The sequence below is a fragment of the Dermochelys coriacea genome, chromosome 6, assembly GCF_009764565.3.
Source record: "Dermochelys coriacea isolate rDerCor1 chromosome 6, rDerCor1.pri.v4, whole genome shotgun sequence".
NCBI classification, from domain to species: domain Eukaryota; kingdom Metazoa; phylum Chordata; order Testudines; family Dermochelyidae; genus Dermochelys; species Dermochelys coriacea.
This window is the reverse complement of record NC_050073.1, coordinates 108247594-108257803: the sequence shown is the minus strand read 5'-3', so window position 1 is coordinate 108257803 and position 10210 is coordinate 108247594. Positions and strand designations below refer to the sequence as shown.

Sequence of the window (10210 nt, the reverse complement as noted above, 5' to 3'; positions counted from 1 at the left end):
ACACTATAGCAGTTCTAGTGCAGTCTACTAGCCCACTGAGAGGGGAGGGATAGCTCAGTGGTTCAAGCATTGGCCTGCTAAACCCAGGGTTGTGAGTTCAATCCTTGAGGGGGGCCATTTAGGGATCTGGGGCAAAAATTGGGGCTTGGTCCTGCTTTGAGCAGGGGGTTGGACTAGATGATCTCCTGAGGTCCCTTCCAATCCTGATCTTCTATGATAGAAGGGCACCGGGGCAAAGGCAGAGGTTACAAAGGAATTCTTTATTTCATTGTATTTCCCATAATTAAAGCCCACCCAGACGTCTTTGTGTTGAATTTACATGGCTAATCAAAGCGGATTGGGCACATGATACCTGTGTCACAGCCTGGATCCCAGCTGCCATCAAAAGCTGCAAATCCTGCACCAGGCGCCATAATGAACTCTCCATTCAATGGAAGGTACTAAACAAAGGGATTCAAAGGGTTACTGCTCGGCCCGCCTCCCAGACAGACATGCTTATGATCAAATAATGATGCTAATTCTTCAAAGCTCTATGCCACATGCCATTGCCAACGTGTTATACAAACACAAAGCAGTCGCTTTCCACACCAACACCGAGCACCCAGGGTCATAGGGACGTACCAGCATCTCCATTTTACAAGCGGAGACGCTACGATACGGAGAGATGCTTTATTTTACTTTGCCATAACTACGAAACAGGTAAAGTGAGTGCAGACGTGAAGCAAGCAAAAATGCCCCACAACTTAACACACTGTCTCTCCATTGTGTAAAACCGCGCTATTCTTCCGCATTTGTCTCTGTGTGAAAGGGGAAGGCTGGGTCTGCTTCTTCACGGGAACTTTGCTTCGCTGTACAGCCTCTCAGCAGCTGAGCATTTTGCGACTGGAGGGGCCGGCTTTCCAGCATTCCTAGCCTGAGCTCACGAAGGACTGCACAGCCTCCTCTCTCCTTGGCCACCACTGGGCTTTGGGGGGGGGGGTTCAGAATCAGGCCATGGTGTGTTTATTATTCTGGCTTTTGCCCTAGGCCATACAATTCCTCCCCTTTTGGCACTGGGTTATAGAATTCCTTCCCTTCCCCAACTCGGGCCTTGCCTATACCCAGCAGTAGCCCTGGCTCAGCCATTGCTGGCCAGTCGTTAGACTAGCAGTGTTTGCACTGATTGAGCTAGGCAAGGCTTCCCCCTGCTTGTACTGGGTGTAGCTTTCTGCTCACGGGCATGTGCAAAGCCACCTACATCCTGACGCTGCCCCACAACTAATGATCCGCTCAGAGTCCTCCCAGCCGAGGCCTCGCTTGCCTGTCAAGCCTGATCCAGTAGGAGTGCTCTGAGTATGCCTACTCCCCACAGAAGGAGGAGGCCAGGACTGAGCTGGTTAGGAATTTGGGGGGGAGCGGGGTGCTTACAGAGGATGTGGAGACACACGTTTGAATCTCTGTTTGGCCTGATATAGGGCAGGGACTTGACCCCAGGACTCTCAAGTGAGTGGTCTGACCACCAGGCTCTGGGGGTGGGTCTCTCTCAATGGCTTTGTATAATAACTAAAAGTTTCTTGGTGCAGGGACTCGACCCTGACTCTCCCCCATGCCAGGTGAGTGCCCTGAGCACTGGGTGAGAGAGTCACTTTGTGTGTGTTTCTCTCATTCTTTCTACAGAGTGAAATAGCTGCAAGAGAAGGGACTGAGAGACACCAGGCAGAGGCCTGAGGTGCCTGAGGTCCAGACCAATGAGAATCAGACGCCTAAGTCCCTTTGCAAATCTAGGCCCTAAGCCCCACCCCTTTCCTTTGCATTTCACACCAGCCTAGCTTGGGCAGGTCCTCATTCAGCTTTGTTGGCTTCTGAGAATCCCTTTCTTAGATGCCTCTCTCTCCCCATGCATTGTATGGGGAGCCTGGGCACCTAACCCAGGGCTGTGGACTCCACTGTGATCCTAGCCCCAAGCACTGGTGCAACTACTCTCATAACCAGCCCACGATGGCTGAGCCCAGGATACTCCTTAGTGCAGACAAGGCGGGAGGGATTAGTAAACAACAGCCAAGTGACTCATTCATAACACATAATTTATTCAAAAAACAAGTCACCTCATTTTCCGTTCACGAATTGCCCATGAACAGGTTGGGATTTTCCCCAGTGTATTTGATGTTCTAAGAAGTGGTTCATTTCCAGTGCTCCTGCTCGTGAGTAGGAATGTGAGGTCCCTGAATACTCTTCAATATTCACTTAGAATCCATGGTTGCACTGAACTTTCCTGACCAAAAGTTCATGTGCCATGAACGTTCACAGGATCAAGGCAAAAAGTCACTAACACAACACTTAAACAAACGCTTACTAAGTTTTGTTGTAGTATTAACCCTGCTCCAGGAAACCCCACCAAACTCTGTGAGCAGCTTGCACATTTATTATGCCCCAGGGAAGACCTGCAAGACCTCACGCCTCTGTGTCGAGATCAACGGTCAGCTGCATCAACAGTCTGCTAAATACAGAGTTTGGAAAGCGCAGGGTGGAGATGCTCTGGCTACCATATCTAGACTGGAAAATATCCCGCTTTTATAGGGACATTCCCGATTTTGGGGGCTTTTTCTTATATAGGCACCTATTACTCCCCACCCCCATCCCGATTTTTCACACTTGCCCTCTGGTCACCCTAAATATATGTCCTCCATGAGCTTGTGTGTGCTTGTGCAAAGGTAGGCCTAGAGACCTACTGAGACCACAACCCCTTCTTCTCATGAGGGATTCAAGATGGGGGTCTTCAGCACCGGGGCTGGCAGAGCCTGCTAGCGTTGTGGAGACAGTGTGTCCCATGCTCCTTGGAGGGACAGTAGCACTTTATAGAACTCTAGCAACACCCCTGGCCATGCAGGCTAAAAATATAGGGTGGAATTGTCAAAGCCAGGGGAGTGAGGCATCCCTGCAGACGCTGATAGGGAAACCAGAGAAGTATTGATGGAATGTACAATTAAGTGAGCTGTAGCTCACGAAAGCTTATGCTCAAATAAATTTGTTAGTCTCTAAGGTGCCACAAGTACTCCTTTTCTTTTTGCGAATACAGACTAACACGGCTGCTACTCTGAACACCTCAGGATGATGCTTACAAAGTCTGGACAGGCTCAGTACTATAAACCCTAGACCTGATGTTAAATGGAAATGTGAGAGCTGGTGGAAGGAGTCACATGTTCTGCAAAATCCTGAAGTGAAGAGCAAAAGGAAGCTTTTCTTCTTTGTATATTCCTGTTAGTATCATAGCAGCAATCTCTGATGATAGGCGCTTGCATTGCCAATGTCCAGCGCCAGGGCCCTGATCCTGGAAACACACAGGTGCTTAACGTTAATCATGAGGTGTCCCCTGGAATTACTCACAGACTTAATGTAAAGCACGTGCACAAGTGTTTGCAGGACTGGGGCCTAAGCAAGTTTTCCTTTACGTGGCCACTATCAGAAGGCAGCTCAGACCAGGGTCAATCACACTACAGGAAGAACCATTCACCAGCGCTAACTGCAGAGGACAAAATGGGAGTTTCCATTTGGAAACCACTTTCTCTGCATGGTGGGGTTTGGTATAGAAATTGCCTATAAACCAGGCACCTTCCCAGGTCTATTTTGAATTGAACGTGTGCCAAAGGACTGGCTCCAATAAACTGGTGATTTCAGCTGCCCTCTGTTTCCGCCAAAGAGTACTTGGGGGCCAGCACAATACTGAGAGCATTAGTATTTTTAGTATTAGCATTTTTTCTTCTTGGTTATTGTTCAATAACTTATTTCTTTGGTCTCTATGACGAAATGTAACGACAACTAACATGTTTTCAGGACTTTTGGAAAGTATCAACTAAAAACAGTTTTAGGGCTTCATGTATGGATATAAAGACACCTCTGTAACCTAAGTATTGCAGCACAGTGCTAGTGCCTAAGAACCAGGACGGCAAACCCACTAGAATTTGTTCATAAGCAAAAATGAAATTGACTAGCCTGTTTTCAGAAATGGGGAGCAATGTGTGTGTGTGTGTGTGTGAGAAGAAGCAGCTGAAATGATGAGAATCTAATTCTATCTTTAGAATTAGGTCCATTTTAATAATCTACGGTTCTACTAATGACACAGACATGAAAATGCGTCTTTTAAAATGCATGGCTTATAATCAGATGGTGTCGCTTTAAGGGTCCAGCTGATTAATGAGGGTTACAGCATGTTGATCAGCAATGGCAGCGTGACTGATGTGTCATAATCATCAGTGCAGGGAAAAATGTCAAACATCCTTTGCTCACCCGAAAGAGCAAAGCTCATCATTACAGTAGACTATTCCATCATCTTTATTTTCATTCACTGAGCCAAACTATGATCATTTTTGCTTTGTCTAGTTTGTGCCAGCTTTCCCTGTTTGTAACTCAGTGACTGCATCAGAACACTGGGCTCTGCAGTGCCACAAGCACGTGTAAGCTCTGCAAGCAGCTAGTTAGCAGTCAAGGCTATGTGCTGATTTGTGATATACTGTACTGTCCCAGCATCAAGTCCTTAGCTGACATTTCAGGGCTGCGTCTGAAAAGCACCACTACAGTATCATCGAGTGACTCATTAAGTTAAGCCACCACAATAATTAAAGTTTTAAAAAAGCAGATTTCACTGTCATCCACCTAATTCCTTCACCTCTATTTACAAATCTGTCCTTGTGTGTGCTTGCCAGTTCCTTCCTGAAGGTGGCAGCAATGTGCCAAAGCACTAGCTTACACACAGGCAGACTTCCCAGTGTGGGGAGAGCAGAGGCAGTTAGCTCATTCCTTCTTTAACTGGAGCTGCGGGGAATGGGAAATTTAGGCATTCAAGGGAGTTTGTTAATATCCCGTTGATGCAGCACTGCGTGTTTGGAGAACAAGCTTTAATACAAAAGGAGTAGTAGGGTCAGTTAGGTCTGATCAGGTTGTTGGCAGTAGGACAGGGTGACCAAACGTCCCGATATTAGGGGATTTGTCTTATTTAGGCAACTCCTCCCCACCCCCCGCCCTGAAAAAAAGTGTCCTAATTTTTCACTCTTGCTATCTGGTCACTCTACTGTAGCAAGAGACAAGGCACTAGGCCAAATCCATTTTTGGGTCAATTCCATTGACTTCACTCGAGTTATGTCTGGGATTAACTTGCCTCAAGGGTTTTTCTGCTTGGATGAAATCCGCACCTCCACTCTTGGGCTTGCTACTTACACCCTAACTCATGCCTGCCCACATACGCGCACTGCAGCACCTCTCCCAGAGTGCCCTCTCGCTTACTGCCTGCTACCTACTTACGGCCAGATTTTCAAGTGCTCAGCACCCACAAGAGGGGCCTGGTTTACAAAAGCACTCAGCTGCCATTAAATATGGGCCAGATTTACCAAGGAGCTTGGTGCCCGCAATGCCCCCACCATGCTGATCTCTGGAAAAGCTGGATGCATAAGAACTGAGCACTTCTGAAAAATGGGGTCCTCACTGCTCCTTTGCATCCTTCCCTCCAATTTCAGAGTCCACGTAGGCCATATGCTCTCGGTCAGTCCAATGTCACACTCAGACCCGCTCCAGACCCCTATCTACCATGCCTCTAGGGCCTTTCTTTCTTGTGCAGAGCTGAAGGGGGAAAAAAAAGCCCTTGTTTTCCTCTCTTATAATAATACTTTGCAAATATATAGCACAGCTCATCTTCAAAGATCTCTACAGCATCTCTGGCTCCTTTCACCTACTGGCTTCTCATTGTGGCGACCAGCTTCCTATGGGGAGGAATGGATGTGACTCTTGGTATCATCCATCAGGGATGCTGCTCCAGCTGGCCAGAAGACGCCACTGGAAAGTAACACATGGGGCCTGATGCTCAGATGCTGTAAATCAGCAGAGCTGAACCGATGAAGTGAGCTGTAGCTCACGAAAGCTTATGCTCTAATAAATTTGTTAGTCTCTAAGGTGCCACAAGTACTCCTTTTCTTTTTGCGAATACAGACTAACACGGCTGCTACTCTGAAACCTGCTCTGATTAAAACTCGCTCTGGATCTGGCCCATGCTGTTTCCCAATTCTGCCAGCAGAGGGAGCTCAGGACTGGAACTCAAGTCTGGCACATGGCAATGAATAAATCACTGAGCAATACCAAAGAAAAGTTGGAAAACCTTACGAAAATCTTTGCAGAGCCTAGCCACCCTCAGGGTAACACTGTTATACTAGGAGATAAAGGAAAGAACATCTGGGGAGTGACAGGTGGAAGGAGAAGAAATGATCAAGCTCTGGTAATATGGGGATGGGGAGCTGGCTGTGAAAGGAGAGTATCTGCCCCTTTCCCCTCTGTCCCTGCTCATGGATCACTTCCCTATGCTCAGACAAGGCATGGAGAGCCGGAGCCACAGGTGAGAGACGGTTTGTAGCAACTTTTGCAAACAAGGAAGAGGGCAGGTTGTCCTGATGAATGAGGAGAGGCCTGTGCCTATCTATCTGTTTGGAGGGATATTGACCTGTCCAGCTCTTCTGATCTCTCCCTGGCTCAGAAAGAAAGGAATCATCCCGTCAGAGCAATACTGTACCAACCCACTATTGGAATCTTTGTGGAGCTGTGGCAGGGTTTGAACCTGGAGTGACATTCTGACCCCATTGAAGTCAATGGCAAAACTCCCATTGACTTCCATAGAGCTAGGATGACTCCTGGTAGACACTGAGGCAAAAATACCCACCTTAGCCGCAGTGCCATGTGCCCCTGCCAGTTCCCAGACTAACACTGGTACAGTTACTAAGATAGTGTTAGGTTCCGAGGTTGTAACAGCTTTAGGGACTGGTCTCAAGAGAGGAGAGACATCCCTGTAGAATCATATTACTATGACCACACCCAGGCTGGCCCCAAATGGGCCGATTAAGCTGAGCATGCCAAAGGCAATAATAAATGAACAGAAATCCTTTTAATAAGGTTTAATGACCTAGATTGAATGAGGGGACTGGACACGGCCTGTCAGATCATGTAAAGATGACACAGCATTTCCTATGCTCTGTGCAGCATGAGAAAGGATCCAGTAATCACCAGCACTGAGGATCAACTGCATGCCCTGCTTCAGATCTACAGGCAAGCTGAGAACAAAGCCCTTTTCCTGAACTGCATCTCCTCCCTTGCTCCGCACAGTGCTCTTCAGTGCTGAGAAACCTAGTGCCATGGACATTCCCCCCTGGAACAACACCAGAAGTCTGATCTCTGTCATGGTGAAGTGTTCAACTGGGACATTGGTCCCGTCAGTCCTTGTGCAATGTGCAGCGGGAGGTGAGGGGGTGCACATTCCACCATCCATGTGAGCAAATGCTACTAGTGGGCACAAGTAAGAGTAAGTGCTTGGCACGGTGCACTGCACTGTGGAACGCATCCCTTGTGTCCTTCCCATCCTGCAAGAGGATATAAAAGGTGGGGAATCGGCAAAGACTGGGTGTGTCTGAGGAGACCTGGGAATAAGCACAATCCTCCACGTGCGACTGAGCTGCTTAACTTCCTGTTTCCCCTTACGCCTCACTCCAGCAGCTAGGCTGGAGCAACTTGGCAGCAGAACTCTCATTAATGCAGGATCAGTTCTCCTGCTCTGTCAGCTCATCACTCTTTACCTTGAGTTTATAAGGACAACATGCTGCTGCTGCACCTGCTCTGCGCAGGATCAAGCCTAAACTCGTTTGTTCTGGCAGCTAAATCCCAGTGTTGGAGACAGCCAATAAAATAAGGTTCCTAAACGTAAACAGTTACCACTTTAGAAATGGAAGGCTGCGTAGTTCGGAGCTGGGCTGGTCCATGCTGTTTGCAGCCAGAAAGAAGGGTGGGCAGGCACTATGTGAACTCCCACAGAGGCACTTCGGGTCTCACCCACTCCATCTCCTGTCATCCAGACTGTGTCAGAATGGGCTGGTGGGTTTGGGATGGAACCACATTTGTGTCTGGATGCAACCAACGGAAACTACTAAGACTCGATGACTTTGAACAACAATTCTGCACAACCCGTGCAAACTTCAGCTAAATGAACATCCTGGGACTCTGTCTGAGACTCTCCCAAGGGCAGCAGGGCCTCTAGCGGCAGCGAGTTCCCTAGAGAATCTCATGGCCCTGGCTCTCTATGGTACTGATCCAGTTCCTATTGCTGTCGTATCTAAGCCCCACACAATCTTTGAGGTATTTAGCCTCACAGCACCTCTGGGAGAGAAGACAGGGTCATTCTCCCCATTTTCCAGATGGGGAACTGAGCCACCAAGAGGCCAGTGTCTCAAGCCCAAGGTCTCACAGAAAGTCAGTGGTGGAGCAAGGAATTGAACCGAGGGGTCAGCTGGGTCCCAGGCTAGTGCCCTAACCACTTGGCCAGCCTACACTTACTGCACAGAGAGAAGGCCTTGCCAAGCAGGGGGTTGTGTAACCTTTCATTATAAGAATATTGTAACCAGCCCCACTGCAGGACGCAGTTGTGAGAGCTTTGGGACACCAGTCCCTTCTACATAGCAGGTAGCTCACTACTGGGCTTTGAGGCAAATGCTGTCAGTGCCCCAAGCCATACAGGCTGCAGCCCTCAATGGGTTCCCATAGACACTCACCCCTTTAGAGTTTCCCAAGTCGTAACCCCTGCCCCGCCTCTTCCCATCCCACCTCTTCATGCCTAGTTCCGCCCCCTCCCCTGAGTGTGCCCAGTCCCCGCTCCTCCCCGAGTCTCCAGCATGCCATGAAACAGCTGATTGCGGTGGGTGGGAGGTGCTGGGAAGGAGAGGGAGGAGTTGATCAGCAGGGCCGATGGCGGGCGGGAGGCACTGGGGGGGGAGGAGAGCTGGCTGCCAATAATTTTTTTCCATGGGTGCTCCAGCTCTGTCGGCACCGATGCAAGAGGGGCCACTTAGAATGGGCTTCACCTGGAGGGGAGTTAGGACTCAATGAGGCTTAATTGGGGATGAAGCTCACCTGGGCAGAAACAGGCAGGGCTTCTCTGAAGCCAGGGAGCCGGCAACAGAGAAGGTGGCTGCAGTGAGGAACCCTGCAGTCACATTCCCCGATACAAGGCGGGTGAGTAGTAGCCTGTCATAGGCAGTGTAGGAAAGCAGTAAGGGCTGCGAAAATAAAGCCCTGAGTTGCTGGGTCAAGGGCCCCTGGTTCGGAAGCTGGTGTAGAGGGCGGGCCTGAGTTACCCTACAAGCCACAGTGGCGGTGGCATGCTACGGACAGTCCATCTGGGAACTCCTGGGGAGAGTTTGGATAATATCCTGGAAAGGGGGAGAATTTCAGTGTGTCTTGGCCAGAAGACTACACTACAAGAGGAAAGAACTGCACGTCTGGGCGCATGAGGGAGACCACGGAGCGAGTGAGTGGGACAACAGGCTGAGAACCACAGGAAAGGGTGTCGGACCATGTGGAGGGCTAATCCCCAGATGGGCCACTAGGAGGCAACAGAGCGGCAAAAGAGCACACCCTGTTACAGGCTGCTAGAAATCAAGATGCCAATATCCCAGGCAAAATGGGTGAAATCCTGGCTTCATTGAGGTAAACAAGAGTTTTGCCATTGACCTCAATGGGGCCAACACTACATCCTGTGATTTTAAGTTAAAATAAAAAGATAACCCAGCAGTTCCTAAACCAGCCCCTGGGAGGTTATCATGAGGCACAGAAAGACTTAATGATTTACCTGAGGTTCCAGAACCCATCAGTGGAAGAAGTGAGGCTAGAACCCAGGAGGCTGACTACCAGTCCCGTGTTCTCATCACGAGACTAGGGCCCCTTGTTCACTGTGGCTGGAAGAGCCCTAGAATAAATGTCAGGGTCTCTTTTTCCTGTTTTGGTCACTGTCCTGGATGCCTGGTGCACTGAGCTGTATCAATAGATTGTGCAGTGTTCCTGTTCTCCAAGGAGCACACCTGCAAATGATTAGGATTCCCCAGAGAAATCCATCTCTAGACTGTCATTTGTACTCACACAACCTGATGGCATGCTCTCAATTCAGTGCAGCTGGATCATTGCCAATAGCTGAAGCGATGGTCTTTTGTTAAGACCACAGCTGCTGACTGATTTATTGATCAAGCAAATAGAAAGTGGGTTTTAAAGCACAGATACCTGTAATGTGCCCACCGATTTTTTGGGTTGCTAAAGGCAAAATCACCACTCACCAGCCCAGGTCCTGTACTGCTCTAACCCAGTGAGAGCTCTCCACCCTCACTGCCACTTGATTCCTTTCCCTCTCTGCTAAATCTCTTCTTTCTTGCCTCTTCCC

The 10210-nt window shown here is 49.0% G+C and overlaps 1 protein-coding gene across 1 annotated transcript in view; it reads right to left on the bottom strand.

Moving 5' to 3' along the window:
* The window catches only part of AMN (amnion associated transmembrane protein), a 52682-nt gene that overhangs the window by 20350 nt on the left and 22122 nt on the right, over window positions 1-10210 (bottom strand). Inside the window, exon 4 of the mRNA XM_038406836.2 lies at window positions 353-440. Within this exon, the coding sequence (XP_038262764.1) occupies window positions 353-440 (88 nt within the window). The remainder of the gene's footprint in view (window positions 1-352; window positions 441-10210) is intronic.